Below are 16,000 nucleotides of genomic sequence, written 5' to 3' on the forward strand. Positions count from 1 at the left end.
CATTAAATTGGATGTCTTCCACAAAATATTTCGATTTAGGAAAAAAATATATCGAAAATCTTTTCTAATGTGTTCGGATACGAGAGTGAATAGTATAATTTTCAAAAATCTCAATTTAATAGTTAAAAATGAAATGACAAACTGATTAAAAATAAATAAAGATAAAATTGATATTTTTAAAAAAAATATAGAAATATAGTTATAACGATAGGGTGTGGATAAACTGTGGCCAACTACTACGTGGCCAACTACTACGGCCCATTTTGTCAACCAGAAGTTATTAAGATTACGAGCGTCGTGTAAAAACCAAAGTTAAAAAAGAAAAACGTGTGTTGTGTAAAAACCAAAATTGTCGTGATCTATAAAAATATCTGACCAATAACACCACTTTACTTATCTTCTCAGTTCAGTTACAATCAATCCAAAACTCCAACGCCACTTTCCATTAATTACAGGAAAAAAACAGTCACTATTTTTAAATTATAATTATTCTCATTCAATTTTTTTAATTTGATAAAAAATAATATTTTTTAAATTTTATTTAATTTAAATAGTACTACTATCTCACACAAAAGTTGTTGCAGAGATATAATATTAAATAGTACTATCTCCTAAAATTTGTGGTAGAGATGATACTATAATATTCATTATATTTGACCATTAATTTATTTAATTAGTGACCTGAGGGTGTATCACTTTTCTTTTCTCTCATATTCATTACACTTGACTTTGAAGTTAATCAAGGTTTCACAAATTTCAACTTGATCATAAAAAAGTGACTGATACACTCATATCACTTATATTATTCTATAAATTGAGCTTCAACCTGTGTTGTTCTTGACAAAATTGTTTTTTGTTTATATTTTAACATTAATTTTTGTTTCTATTTACGAAACAAACAAGGATGAAAAAAACAGGTAGCAGTGTCTGTTTGCTGTTACTACTTCACATTTATCTGAGCATTGTGGTGACAAATTCAGCACCAGAAAGTGCCATTGTAACTCAGATTCCAGGTTTCAATGGAACAATACCTTCCAAGCATTATGCTGGGTATGTAACTGTGGATGAAAGTCATGGAAGAAATTTGTATTACTATTTTGTTGAATCAGAAAGTAAACCTTCTCAGGATCCGGTTGTTCTTTGGCTTAATGGTGGACCTGGTTGCTCTAGCTTTGATGGTTTCATCTATGAACATGGTAATTATTCTTGTTATTCTGTTTAGACGTTTAATCAAACACATGATATGCATGTCTATTTAGTTGAAGGTTATGTTTAACCTAACCTGAAACCACAGAGAAAATGCTGTTCTTGGAATTTGCATTTTGAATTAAGAATGTGTGTGATGTTTTTTAATTAAAAAAATAAGGATCTATATTTAGTATATTAAGTCTATGTTTGTTTTCTTGAGTTTTTCTTGATTTTTCTGGCATTGTGAATTGTGATTCTGTTTATGAATCATGTTGCAATTGATTATGCTTTTTTCAGGTCCTTTTAATTTTGAAGCAGCAAAGAGTAAGGGAGGCCTGCCAACTCTGCATCTCAATCCATACAGCTGGACCAAGGTATCGATTTTTTTGAACTTTATCGAATTTTGAAAGGGAAAGATGATTTCTTCTCGTAGATATGTTTTGGTTTGTGAGTCTGTAATTCATCGATTGCTAGTTATTTATGATTCTGATTTTGCATTATAGGTTTCCAGTATTATATATTTGGACTCTCCGGCTGGTGTTGGATTTTCATACTCTAAGAATGAAACTGATTATGTAACTGGAGACATAAAGACTGCGTCTGATTCGCATGTCTTTCTCCTTAAGGTAGTTAAGGAAACAGCTGGAGATTTCGATGTATTATTAGAATCAGCAAATCTGTGTTCTCATCGATTTTGTTTCTCTTTTGACAAAACCAGTGGTTTGAACTATATCCCGAGTTCCTTTCCAATCCTTTCTTCATTGCTGGAGAGTCATATGCCGGAGTTTATGTGCCTACTCTTGCCTATGAAGTAATGAAAGGTACAAAGTTGTGTCCTAAAGTGTTTAATAAATGTGTTTGAATCATTAGTAATGTTCACTTTCTTGATTTTCTACAGGAATTGATGCGGATGTGAAGCCCAAACTGAATTTTAAGGTCGTTTATCTTTAAGTGATTAGATCGTTGTTTTTAAGTCTGTAACTGCAATCTGAAAATCGTTGTGTGCAGGGTTACATTGTTGGAAATGGTGTTACAGATGAACTAATCGATGGCAATGCTCTTGTTCCATTTGTACATGGGATGGGTCTTATCCCGGATGAATTGTTTGAGGTGAAAATAAACCCCTTAAGAGCAAGTTTGGATCTTTATATTTTGTTTGAAACCTTGCTATGTTGTCTTGTATAAGTACGTTTCTTCAAGTCACGATGCATTCTGTTGCAGGAGGCTAATCGCGAGTGTAATGGGAATTTCTATAATTCGCTCAGTGATAATTGTACAGACAGGCTTACCAAAATTGATGAGGTGATTTAACTGTATTGCAGTGCCGAGATTAAATGAGTAACGCAAATTTGTCACTCATTGATTGTTCTTGCTATTTTCAGGACATTGCCGGGTTAAACATATATAACATTCTAGAACCATGCTATCATGGCACTGAGGCGGACAAGATTATCACTACTTATGTTAAGTTGCCGTCTAGTTTCCGGAAGTTAGGTGAGACTGAGAAACCTCATCTTGTGAGGAAAAGAATGTTCGGCCGTGCTTGGCCCCTAAGAGCACCTGTCAGAGACGGAATTGTACCCACTTGGCCGCAACTTACCAGTAGCAACAATGTTCCATGCGTAGTATGTTTCTTTATTATTGTATCATATTTTCTTTGATTAAATACTGCCGGGTTTTTACGAATAAGATACGATCATAACCAATTTTCTAGTTGATATAGTTGTATTACCTTTTCATTGTTTGACAAGTAACAAGATCTAACAATCTCCTTAGGACGGCACCGTTGCAGACGTATGGTTGAACAATGAAGAAGTCAGGAAAGCAATTCACACTGCAGAGGTGAGGTTTCTTGTATGGTACATCTACTTTTGATGTCAAAGCACTGAACTATGATATTTTTCGATAAAACAGAAAAGTGTGGTCAGTAGTTGGGATTTATGCACAGACAAAATTTCCTTCGATCATGACGCTGGAAGCATGATTAAGTACCACAAGAACCTAACTTCCAAAGGATACCGAGCTCTTATATTCAGGTGAATTTACAGCATTACAGTATTTTTACACATATGTTTCCTTGATAATTACTTCAGCGAAGGCGTCTTCTTTTGTAATTGATATAAACATTACAAGTTTCGTGTTTCTTGCAGCGGTGATCATGACATGTGTGTTCCATTTACGGGGAGTCAAGCATGGACGAGATCAATCGGATACAAGATTGTTGATGAATGGAGACCTTGGTTATCCAATGGTCAAGTTGTTGGGTATTTACCACCATTTCCCTCTTATCTCATCATCCTATTTAATGAATCTTCAAATATCTTGATCAATTAAACAAAGGGATTACAATATGTCATCAAAATATGAGAATCTTGATTATAAATTGAGTTACTTATCTTATATTTGCTGCAGCTTTACTCAAGGATATGACAACAATCTTACTTTTCTGACCATAAAGGGAGCTGGGCATACTGTTCCGGAATATAAGCCACAAGAAGCATTGGAATTTTACAAACGTTTTCTTGCTGGATTGCCAATATGAGAAAGAGATAGTAATGCTGCTATGGATTTTCCATGAATTATATGATTTGTGGGTTTATGGAGACAAGAAGTTATATCTATATTATATGTACCACTCTAATTTATTACTAGATTTACATGCTTTTCAATTATTTTATGCTTGAAGTGAGGCTATGGCAGTTAGATTAATATAAGCCCAACTTGTTCTAGGAGAACTCGAATTCGAATATTGGCTCAAACAATTTATGGTTAAAATTTACTTATTTTTTGTCGGAACTCTCGTTTATCATGAGCTATTTCTCAATTACATATTACAAAAGGAAAACAGAGTGAGTGAACACATTCTATGAACAAATTAACTTAATAAGTTATAAGACACTCCTCTTTCCATGATTCCATCTTCTTGATCCAGAACTAGGCATCTTAGGATACACAATGTTATGATCAATTTTTGCAGGGACGCGTCTATTCTTGAGCTTAGGATCTTTATTCCTTTGCAAGATCCTTATCTGAATCTCCTTTAGTTCTTCTTTGAACTCAGCAAATCTATTCTGGACAATTTCATTGTCTATCCAACCATGTGACGGTTGGCATTTCAACAAGTACATTTCATCGTAAGTATTTTTTGAGAGCAAATCTACCAATGCTAAACCAAGACTCGTCTCAAACCTATCAGGTAACATCTTGGTGAAGAACTTATCAGGATCCTTAAGGAACTCGCCAAATTCAACCGTTCCTTCTACTGGAATAAACTTCCTGCATAGTGTGGGAGAGTTATCATTATGTGAATGTTTTTGGTGGTTTATAACTGCATGGCGCGCCGAAGCAATCCATATGAGAGTTGTTAATGCTTCCACAAGGTTTGAGAGTGTTGTCATTTGGTACCACCGCGTCTCATTGTGGTTGTCGCCGTGGCCAATAGATCGAATCTCTGACCACCATGCTTGAAGTTCAACATCAGCTTCGATGGCCTCGTTGTCTTTGTAGAAAATTGAGCAGAAGTCATTGACCCACGATTTTATGGCAGCCCATATTTCAAGTCCATCAATGGCATAGGGATAGTCCAACATGAGAAGTTGAATTCCATTTGGGTTGTTCTCATCTAGGTTTTCTACAGCCATACCCCTGCAAAATCAATAATCGGTTATTAGAATCTTACGATACATGCTAGTCGTATCTCGATTCACTAGCTATAATAGTCTCGATTTTGAATCTACCTTTTGAGAAGATCAGCTGGAAGTCCTTGTTCGGTAAATTTCCACTCTTTATAGAGATCACATGTTATTTGCATACAGGTTTCACCAGGAAATAATATTTTCTCAAGAATTCCACCAGAGTTAATAAGTATATGTCTAGTCAAGGCATTTATGTGCATGATGTCTTTGAAATGAGGATTCAATAACTTATGGATTGGATGCATGACGCTTAGTCTTCTTTTGGTAGCAAGAATAAATGGTTCAACAACTGCATGTGTGTATAACCTGAAAAACTTTTCATTGCAGAATAATTAAATCACACAAATAACCTTGTAGTTTTGCGTAATTGTTTTACACATAAGTTCAATCACATTTTACGATTACGTCAACATTTCTGATCACCAAAATGATATTGTGATCGCGTTCAAATTATTACAGGTGTCAGTCAATGTGTTAGTATCGTGTCAGGTGTCTGTGTCTGTGCTTCATAGGTGATATATAATTGGATGCATGTGTAAAACTATTTTACAATCTCAACTAGGGTTAATTTAAAACAAAGAAAAGGGGAAATAATATCTTTGTAAGTAAAGTTTGATATATGAGCACTAGAACTTTAGTAATTGAAATTGAATACTACAGGTTTTAACTCACCAATGGCTAACTAGTAGATGGTAAAAAGCATCATTAGCTAAAACATGAGCTTTGGCAAGTTGCCAAAGTGCTGCTTGTGTCCCTTGCTTTGATGGAAGAAAAATTCTATGGATTTCAAGAGCTAGAGATGATCCTGGCAAGCTGAGTTCTATGGTCAGTGGCTTAAGCATGCCATCACTTCTTAAGAATAGAAGTGTCCTTGATGCATAAGCACATACTCCATTTGCATTTATTCTGTTCAAATATGGCATGAGATAGTCATGGTGATCCAACATGAATATTCTTCCTTGTTCCAAAGCCTAACACAATTTTGTGGTGAAAGAGCAAAAAACCAAATAAGTTCTTCATCCTAGGTTAGGGTACATAAAACTAGAAATACAAGGGTTCTAGATTGTTGTTACTTACCTGATGAAGTGTCCATCCTTCAAGCATCTGTTCTATGGTTGATTGTTTTATTGAACTTTGTACTCCAAATTTGTTTTGAGGTGGAAATGTCTTGAAAGGTTAACAGAAACAAATGATGATTAGGCCAAACTCGCGAGTTTAAATGATTTTGTGGTTATACAACTATAGATTTTATGACAGTAAAGAAACAAATTATTTCTAAAGCATGGTTTATGAATCTTGCGTGTATGAATTACCATCAAGCATTGGATTCTGATAGGGTGTGTTCCTGCAAGCATTTGTCGTCCAAACTCCATGTCATCATTCCAAGCCCATTCATTTTCTGAAATGCATAAGATAACTCCGAAAATGTCATAAATTATTTCGCTAATTAACCAAAATATCTACATAGAAATCATATTGAGCTCTTTTACCATATATGTTTTGAGGGATAGGATCATGCATATGGTTTTCCTTGATTGCATGAGTTATTTCCTTTAAGTCCTCATTTGGCACCAATTTCTTTAAGTTGTCTCTGATCCATCCCTCTATTGTTTGGTTTCTATTCCTAGAGAGCATGTTAAGTATCTCTTCAAATGATTGAACGCTTCTCGAACTTTGTTGAGGTAACGATTCTGTCTTTGAAGGTAGCAATTGTACTATGGCATGTATAGAGTTTGACTTGAGCTCCTTCAATTTTTTAGGACTAAATATCTCATCTGAAGGTACATATATGTCAAAACTTGTTGCTTGTGACCTTGAAGTACCTGATGTACTATTTTTACGACCGGTTCTAACTCGACGTGGATATGGATATAACCTTGAACCTCCCAAGACAGGTCTAAAATGCTCCGAACCTTTGTCAACATCGCCGAGATCGTTGTAGTAGTCATAGTCATAGATTCTATCCCATTCTTTTCTTTCTCCCATTCCATTACCTCTCAATTTATCAAGCTCATCATTTCTTAGTTCCAATAAAGCTCTGGGTGTTTGACTCGGAACATAGCACTGTCATGATTACACAAATTTCTGATTTCATGAATGTAACTGCGCAAAATTAGCCTATAAATCAAGCATGTAAATGGAACTTACTCTATTTGAGAAGAAAAGTCTATCAAATTTAGTCTTCTTGATTGGATAAATCCAAGAATTGCAATCAAAGTGAATGATTCTATTGGTACAAGTCTCAATAGATGCAGAAAGAAGATAAAATTTCTTGTTGTGTTTGTTTTGAATCACAAAAGCTCTTGGAGTTCCGAAATGTGCATCAACATGTAGTTTAATCTTATATGTCTTAATCTTGGTTTGTGTATCGTCATTATCATCATGTTGATATTTCTGGTTTTTTCTGCGTTCTTTAAAATATGCTTTCTCACTCAACCACCCTTTACCGGTATCTGTTCAATGCAATACAAAGTTTAAAACCGAAAAGGAAAAACTAAACTAAATTTTTTCGATCAAAAGAACATTGACAGTGTTAGTGTGTGAAATTTACTTACTAGGATCCACTTCTGTGCCGCTATAAATCTGAACAGAAATGAATTTTCCAGGTATTGATATCTTTTGATTCAAGGTGATCACAAACTTTCCTTTGAGAGTTAGTTTTTGGACAGCTTGGCATATAGGATTGAAGTTATTCACAATTTTGCTTTTTGCTGAAGAGCATTGCCACTTGGAGATACCAGAAGAAGGCTTTTTTGGGACTTCCATTCATGGATGATTTTCTTAGTGATAGTGTTTTTGTATATAATCATGATGATTGAGTTTTGCAGTAGTTATTAGTTGTGTTTGAAATTTGAATACTTGCCTTGTATTATAAATTTTGGAATCTGATACTTTGCTTGTAATTGGATTTTGTTCTAGCTAAGAAAATGCTATGAACACATGTTAGTAGAAATCTTTATGCCAAATATATAAAGAAGAGTTCTGATACCTTTAAATCAATTTCTTATTTCTTGTCTCAAGGGAAAAGATTTATCTATCATACCTGAAGTAGAATATCTAGCTGGAATTTTAGTATCAATATTATTACTAAACATAATTTTTTTTTGAAGCACCTTTATGAACAGTTGATTGATTCACACATTTCTACTGCAATTATGTTTAATATGATGAGATACAATTTTGTTATCTTAACTAAAATAAAAGTGATTGATGAATGACTATGAAGCCCGGACTCGGACACGGACACAGGACACGACATGGATAAGGACACGAGGACCCCGCTAATATAAAAATCATAGGACACTGACACGGTTATATATATTTTATATATTAATATAATAATGCAATTTATGGAAAAAAATTGTAAAGAGTTTAAAATGAGAAGCAAAATTTATGTTTATTTAAGATAAAACAATAAAAAATTCTTTCAACACTTTCAAACAAATTTCAAACATGATAATTGATATTCATAGATATCTTGTGAAAATCGAAGCAATGGTGCGCAAAGATGAAAAATAATCGGAGAAGATAAAAGAAATTTGTGGAGACAAAAGTAGTGAAATATAAAAAAATAAGAAATCTTAATTGTGTTGTTTTTATAACGAAGAAGTGGAATATGAAACCTAAAAAACCTATATATTTTTTAAATTTTGAAAAATTTTGAGGATTTTTTTTTAACAAAAAATTCTGAAATTTTTTTAATTGGGTTGTGTCCTTTATTTGAAATAAGGTGCCGTATCCGTGGTAATTAAATATCTTTTTTTCTATTGGACACTTCAAAATCGTGTCTGATACGTGTCGTACGAGTGTCGTATGCGGGCCGGTGTCCGACACGGCGACACGTTGTGTGAATGGCGTGTCGGAGCTTCATAGATGAATGATGATGCTTTGAATGAAAAATCAAGTGATGTCGAAAATCTATGAGGATGGCCTCATTGCCTCAAACATTTACTAACTACTCAATGTCAAAATTAGTTGCCATTACATTATATAGCAGCACCATTTCATCAGAGATTTCATGAACTTATGCCGGCCAGCTTAATGAGAGGTTATAAAGAAATGGTCGAGTCATTGATCACTTGAAAATGTGCATTAGATAATAGTAGCAATTGTATCAACACAGTGAAATTCTACGGCCGTAATTACATGACATTCTAGGTCCAACAAGTGTTCATCATCAGATAATAAGAGTAAAACAAGCAAAATATTTTAGACACTAAGTTAATTCAGTCATAAGCAAAATATTTTAGAGACTAAGTTAATTCAGTCATAAGCAAAATAGCGAAAACAAAAGTAAGCAGTGGCAGTAGACTTAGTCAAAAGGGAAGGTAGAACTGAGGAACTCCTCGTCTTCAAGGTCAATCTGCAGATTCTTGGATTCCATCAGAAAATCAACTTCTTCATTCTTGAATTTCATAACAAAACCTAATGTGATTAGTTCAGACAGTGCAGGGACATGATCATGATTCTCACACAAAACACCCTCAGATATTGCTTCAGAGAAATTTGAAGCATATTTCAATGAATCACCAGGAGCTTCATCCATCTTCTGGATGATAAAGTTGCAACTTTGACTTTCCCAACGTACCCTTTTGTTTGCTTTCTTGGTAATGACGTCCCCTGATGATAGTGATAAACTATAGCTTACATTGAGTGGCTCCATTGTTTCGTGGAAACTCAAGTTGATAAGACTTAGAACGGCTTCATGTCTCTTTTTTGGTTCCATTTTGAGGCTAGAACATGCAAGAAAACCAAGAATAAGTTTAACCAACCCCTTCAAGTTGAAAATGTTATTTGGATCAACATACTTCAGTTTATCGCCATCATTCACTAAGGATGATTCTTCTTTACATAGTGATTCAGAAATATTTCTAGCACCAATTTTTCTGTAAATCTCAGATAGTTTACACTTGGACAATGGTGTCATGTTATACTGGGGATACCATACAAAAACCTTTTCCTTCTCAAAAAGCTTCTTCATAAGAATGTTATCAGGAATAAAAGCATCTTCCCTATCTACCAGAAATATTTCATTATTTCCTGATGTTGTTGGTAGTTTCATCAAACTCCCTGCAAGTTTTTTCTCTTCATTTGTGCTCAGATGTTTCGAAATAGACGTCCAGAACCTGCAGCACTCATCATATGACAATTGCTCCATTGACCTCCCCCATTCATTCCAAAGGTCAAAATAATCTTCTAGCGAAGGCTTATTCTTGACTTCCATTGCAAAGTAGAAAAAAAGAAGAATACTGTTGTCATCATAGATATCTTCTAGAACATAAAATTTTGAACCAAAAAGTTTAGCAGGGTCATGTACGATGCACTCTTTAGAATCGACCCACTTGCCAGCTTTGTTTCCATCCAGAACCCAAACCTTTCTTGCAGCTTTCTCCTCAGGTTTCCAGCTGTGTTCACATAAGTACTTATATATTTTCACAATGGTATCATGGTCAGAGAGAGACTCAATGTAACTGGCAAGCAAGGAGCACCCCTTCTCAACTTCACTAATGACTCCTATTGCATTGAGTTCTTTCTGGAAAGATGCAAAATTCGATCCATAAAAATTCTCATCAATAAAAGGCCCATCAGTTGGATTCAAGAAAGAACTCCACTTGGAATCAAACAACAAACACTTCTCTGGAGGCCTATAACCAGCATGTGTCTTCAACCAATTTTCAGACAATCTTTTTCTGAAATCGCCGCCAAAGGAAAACTTGTTATCATGCATTAGAAGTTGGATGCATTCCAGAAAAGAAAATACACTTTCAGGACTAATGGTGGAGGGATCTGAAGGAAAATTCAGACATTTGGGCACAAACTTCACTCCATCTTTAAATTCAGTAACAACACCAATGCTCTTCAGCTCTGCCTTGTACTCGTGTATTCCCAAACCATAACATTTGTCACCGTAGTCAATGAAAGGGAGACAAGTTATAGAAGATAACAATTTCCACTCCGGACCATATAAAATGCATTGTTTTGGGCACCTAAAACCATCAACACTAGTATGCAACCACTTCGATTTACGTATGATGGTTTTGAAATCAGAAGGAAAATTATAATCAGTTCCCTCCAACAGCCTGCAACAAGAGAGAAATGAGATGACATTTTGTTGGTTAATTGAAGTTTCTGATGCCTTCTGTTCGAAGAGACTAGCAAATTTTTTGTTGGCATCCATAAAATCAACTAACACCCCTGTTTGCTTCAATTCATCTTTGAAACTGAAAATCTTCTCCCCATAAAATTTATGATCAATAACAGGAAGATCGTCGAATACCTCCAAAATGCAGCCCCATACTGGGTCATACAAGAAGCATTCATCTGGTGTTTTGAAACCCATGTTTGTCTTCAAGCAGTTTTTTCCCTTGAGCGAATTTAAGAGATTAATAGGGGTATTCGAGTGTCTGATGCATTCCATTATCAAAAGAACAGCTTCAGCTGTCAAAGAGGCCAATTTTGAGGGTAATTTTAAATGCTCAATGATAACTGGGTAATTTCCACTTACATCAACTATCACTCCTAGCAACCTGAGCTCTTCTTTGTAATTATATATTTCCTTACCAAAATAAGATTGATCGATGAAAGGGATGTTACTAATTTGTGACGCAACTTGCCATCCGGAATCATTCAACACAGATCCCACAGGACACCTAAGACCCCAAGAAGTCTTAAGCCAAATCCCTTCTTTGATGCTGTTGACAAATTTGTCCAAAGGAAGAAAGCTTTTCTTGAGATATTGGATGAAGTTAAGCATCAAAAGAACTTGACTCCTACTTAAAGAGAAAGAAGCTGCCCGAGACATTAGTTCTCTTCCAATGAATTCACACGCTTCCTCACAATTGAGCATCACTCCAACTGTTTTCAACTCCTCTTTGTATTCATTTATTCTATCCCCGTAGAACATCTCATCAATCAGGGGAATGTCAACAAGAACTGAACCATTCTGCAAAAGTTTTCCCAATGATGAGCCAATTAAGAATGACTTAGAAGGGGGCATGTATCCATTGCCTGTAACTTTAAGCCATCTGCCCCCTTTTATGCATTCCAAGAACTTCTTTGGTAGGCCAACTCCCCTTTCCTTCAGATCCCGAATCCAATCCAAAAGTAAAAAGGCATTGTCTTTGGTAAGTGGTGTATCCGCTGCTGAAAAGCCAGCATTTGGAGGAGATATATAAGGTATGTCAGAAGCTCCAACAAAGGTTTTGAGGAATTCAATAAGCTTCCCTGAACCCGTATGTTGGCCTGCATAAGAAGAATCATTTAGGTATGCCTTTCCTAACTCAACATAATTTTCATTTCTCCATGGATTAGAACCAATCAAATCTGCCCATTTGCTCACATTTGCAGGAATAAGAACTCCGTTTCTGCTTTTAGTCATACGTCCAAACTTGTCCACAAGTGGAATAGAACTGCATAGAGCATTAACCTCCTGAGTTGACAAATAACCCTTTGAGAAAGAGTGGTATAAGAAATGAGCATAAGCAATGGCGAGCTTGCAGTTATTATTAATAGAACTGCAGAGAGCAATTGCAAAACTATACACATCTAGAGTACGGATATTAACAGTTCTTAGCCATCCCAACAAATGAAGCTTATCGCGTGATTGGAAGAGAGCTTGTTGTGTGCTTTCGGGCATAAAAAACTGGTTTGTCACACATGCAAATACATTGTTCCAATTGATGAGCCAAGAACAAGGACAATTCCTAGTTGAGGATGCTAGTACTAAACACCTGACACCAGCACCTAGATGCCCGCATTCATTAAGACTGGAAAAAGACAGAATCCCATCAGAAGCCACATATTTAATCAATGGTATATCACCAACAAACTTTGACGAAAAACTAGAAACAAACACTAAAAGCTCAAGATAGATATTTTCTGATACTCCGTCCACAAGATTAGAACTCTGGATGCACTTTGCATACCAATCAACATCCACCAGTTTCACCCCTAAAAAGTTGAGTACATAGTCATACTCGCTTTTATCAAATGAAGAACTCAATAGTTTCATCCCATCATGAGAAGACAGGTCAAGCAAGTACACTCCCTCCTTCTGAGCCTTTGTCAAAATATTCCAAAAGCTAGGTAGTAGCCTCCTAACTTCACGAGGCTTATAGAAGTGCTTCTGGTTTGTGAATGTCTCAATAGGTAAGATCTTTTTTTCATCCAGTTTTGCTTTGATTTTATGCCTCACCTGATTGAATTTTTCAAAAGGAGAACTACGAATTGGAAGGAACCTGAACATATAAGGCAAGCTGGAGATTGGAACTTCATCTGAAACAGTGATAAGTGTTTTGAATGCATCTACAAAAGCTGATGGAACATATTTAAGTATCCCTTGATTCCACTTATCATCAAAGAGAATTGTCTCCCTTGATGAGGCAAGAACAAAATCAGCTTGAATTATAAAAGGAAAATAAGTGACCATCTCTGTAGGAAGAAATGCATAAACCCCTGGTAAGCTCTTATCCTTGTGAAGCCTCTCCTGATGCGGGAAGGCCAATGTCACAACACACTCTTCCACACCTCTTCTCCTTTCCACCACATTTTTCAACTTGACAGGGAATTTTTGCTTCCACATGTAGTAACTGCATTCCTTTTTGTCATTACTATTTTTTCCAGCAGATAGATGGACGGTGTAAGACTCGGCATTCATGTTTTTCCTTGTCACAAAGTTAATCTCGCTTGAAATAGATACGGAAGTTTCAGTTTTCCATTTGGAGTCCTCATCATTATCTCTGACAGAAAGGTGTCTGATTTTTGAAAGGAACAATAAAACTTCCGGGTGAATGCTTGAGAGCTGCATTTTAACAGGTTTGACTTTATCCGGCTTCAAAGGCAAGATAATTGTTGTAGTTGGAAGAAAATCTTTACCAGCACCATATATCTTCTTTATGTCCACAAGAGTTGGCTTATCTTCAACCCATTCCGGAACTACATATCCAATTCTGCAATTTGGACAAGGCCTCTCATTGAACCTTATCTGATATCCGTTGCTAAAAATGTAAGGCTGAGCAGTAACAAGAAACACGCTCTTGAAACCAATACCTGAAATTCAACCATAGGAGAGATGATGTCAAATTTGCATCATCTCATTCAATTTGGCACAAGAAAAACAACCAAATATCATAGCTGAAAAATGTCCTCTTTACAAAAAGAAAAAAGAGAAAATTGACATTGAATTCATTCAAACAAATTTAAGGTATATACTTACGATTCATATATTAAAACTATCAATATCAATGAAAATATTTAACTAATTATCATTTAAAGAAGCCATACTAGCACAAGTACCTCTCGAGTCAAAAGTATACAACTTTAAAAAATATTTGAATATGAGGATGTACCTTTCTCTCCAATGTAACCACTGCTCCTATTATCTTTCTTTGTTGATCGTCCAACACTACATATGGACTCAATATTTTTTGGAGAAAAACCCTTTTCGTTATTGAAAATAAGTAATGTGGCTGGTGCACCAGTAGCAGTAATGTCATCAGAAGTTATGACAAACTCAAGTCTTGCACTCTCTCCGTCAATATAATGGTTGTCTTCAGCATTCTGATGAAATTGACAATAGTTTTATGGTCATGAATATAAACAACTACAATTTAACATCATGCATTGTTCTAGATAGAGACAATGATAGTTATATAAGTAAAATAAAGAGAATCATTATTGTGTCTTTAGTTAGAAAGGTCCTCCGTGGGTTAAGGAGTGTAGGTGTTAATAATCTACCCTTAACCTATGTAGAGACTAAAAAATGAATACAACTACAAACAAAGAATGTAAGGGCATGTTTGTTTTGTCTTTTTTTTAAAATGATTTTTATAGTGTAATATTGTGCCATATTGTGCCAGTTTGTTTTAGTTTTAAAAAAGTGGATTTTTTTTTGTATTTTTAAAAATGGATTATACAAAAATGTTTTTTAAAATATTACAAATTTTTCTAAATTTATTTTTTATAAATTAAAAGATTGAATTGTGCATTCTATAATATAAATATATATTATTAAAGATCAAAACATAGTCAAAATCACAATTTTTTCAAAAAATTATATTTAAAAAATGATTTTTATGAAAAGCTATTTGAAATAGCTTCAAAATTAAGTGATTTTTTGAAAATTTGATATCCAAAAAAAGTTTCGATAAAATGATAAAATACCTAAAATAACATTTTAAGAATAACTATTCAAACCAAATTTTTATTTGACGCTTTTATGAAAGTTTTTTTGTAAATTTTTTTTACACAAAAATATATAACACTATAAAAATCATTTTTAAGAAAAGCCAAAACAAACGGGCCCATATTTTGATGTAAAAAACTTTTTACAAAGAAATTTTTTATAAAAATTTCAAATGAAAATTTGGTTTGAATAATTATTCTTAAAATGTTATTTTAGATATTTCATCGTTTTATCAAATTTTTGTTTGGATACCAAAATTTTAAAAAAAATCACTTAATTTGGAAGCTATTTAGCTTTTCATAAAAATCAATTTTGAAATAGAGAAAAACTGTGATTTGAATGTAGGTAGTATATCAAAATTAGTATTTTAATTTATAAAAAATAAATTAAAAAAATTTGTAATATTTTAAAAAATATTTTGTAAAATCCATTTTCAAAAATGCAAAGAAAAAATCCATTTTTTTAAAACTAAAACAAACTGATATTAAATGATATATATAGAGTAAAAACATATTATTGTATTATTTATGCATGATTATGAGAATGTAAATAAGTGAAGTTGAAAAGATGAGAGGGTAAATGTACTTGAATAAGCTCCATGAGGAAATGAACATCTTTAGCATAAAGTTCAGCGGAGAGATTCTTGACAGCGTGATGAAGATCTTGAGTCAAGGGATTAGGTTTCCCGCCAATAGAAAACTTTGTTCTCCGTATCTCTTCAATGTGTTGTTTTGGTGTAGCCATGAATCTTCATTCAATGAAGTAAACATGCATTACATTACAGAGTGAAAGATGAACAAAAAAAAACGTGTTGATTGGTTACTTACCTGTAAGGACACGGAGCAACGAAAAAACTCAGCTTCTTGGAGAAGAAAGGTTAAGAATGAAACTAGTTAGTACAATATAAGCAAAGTGTTTGCAGGCATGAAAAACC

General features: G+C 34.3%; 3 protein-coding genes across 3 annotated transcripts; 1 reads left to right on the plus strand and 2 right to left on the minus strand.

Annotated features, from left to right (window-relative positions):
* The first annotated feature begins 618 nt into the window (after positions 1 to 618).
* On the plus strand, positions 619 to 3,984 carry LOC127076586 (serine carboxypeptidase-like 20). The gene is made up of 12 exons (XM_051018271.1): positions 619 to 1,196; positions 1,486 to 1,562; positions 1,692 to 1,814; positions 1,907 to 2,009; positions 2,087 to 2,124; positions 2,197 to 2,298; positions 2,410 to 2,490; positions 2,571 to 2,813; positions 2,965 to 3,030; positions 3,103 to 3,224; positions 3,339 to 3,452; positions 3,601 to 3,984. Exons 1-12 carry the CDS (start codon positions 905 to 907, stop codon positions 3,728 to 3,730), a joined length of 1,491 nt encoding a protein of 496 aa, XP_050874228.1. The 5' UTR covers positions 619 to 904; the 3' UTR covers positions 3,731 to 3,984.
* Positions 3,985 to 4,076: 92 nt separating this feature from the next.
* Positions 4,077 to 7,777, minus strand: LOC127076582 (linoleate 9S-lipoxygenase). The gene is made up of 8 exons (XM_051018268.1): positions 7,439 to 7,777; positions 7,032 to 7,336; positions 6,374 to 6,947; positions 6,197 to 6,282; positions 5,961 to 6,050; positions 5,556 to 5,854; positions 4,926 to 5,189; positions 4,077 to 4,833 (listed from the first exon to the last, which is right to left on the minus strand). Exons 1-8 carry the CDS (start codon positions 7,647 to 7,649, stop codon positions 4,077 to 4,079), a joined length of 2,586 nt encoding a protein of 861 aa, XP_050874225.1. The 5' UTR covers positions 7,650 to 7,777.
* A 1,177-nt stretch (positions 7,778 to 8,954) lies between these two features.
* On the minus strand, positions 8,955 to 15,934 carry LOC127076580 (uncharacterized). The gene is made up of 4 exons (XM_051018265.1): positions 15,894 to 15,934; positions 15,652 to 15,814; positions 14,231 to 14,441; positions 8,955 to 13,931 (listed from the first exon to the last, which is right to left on the minus strand). Exons 2-4 carry the CDS (start codon positions 15,808 to 15,810, stop codon positions 9,196 to 9,198), a joined length of 5,106 nt encoding a protein of 1,701 aa, XP_050874222.1. The 5' UTR covers positions 15,811 to 15,814; positions 15,894 to 15,934; the 3' UTR covers positions 8,955 to 9,195.
* Positions 15,935 to 16,000: the final 66 nt, after the last annotated feature.

Source organism: Lathyrus oleraceus, chromosome 4, assembly GCF_024323335.1.
Source record: "Lathyrus oleraceus cultivar Zhongwan6 chromosome 4, CAAS_Psat_ZW6_1.0, whole genome shotgun sequence".
NCBI classification, from domain to species: Eukaryota; Viridiplantae; Streptophyta; class Magnoliopsida; order Fabales; family Fabaceae; genus Lathyrus; species Lathyrus oleraceus.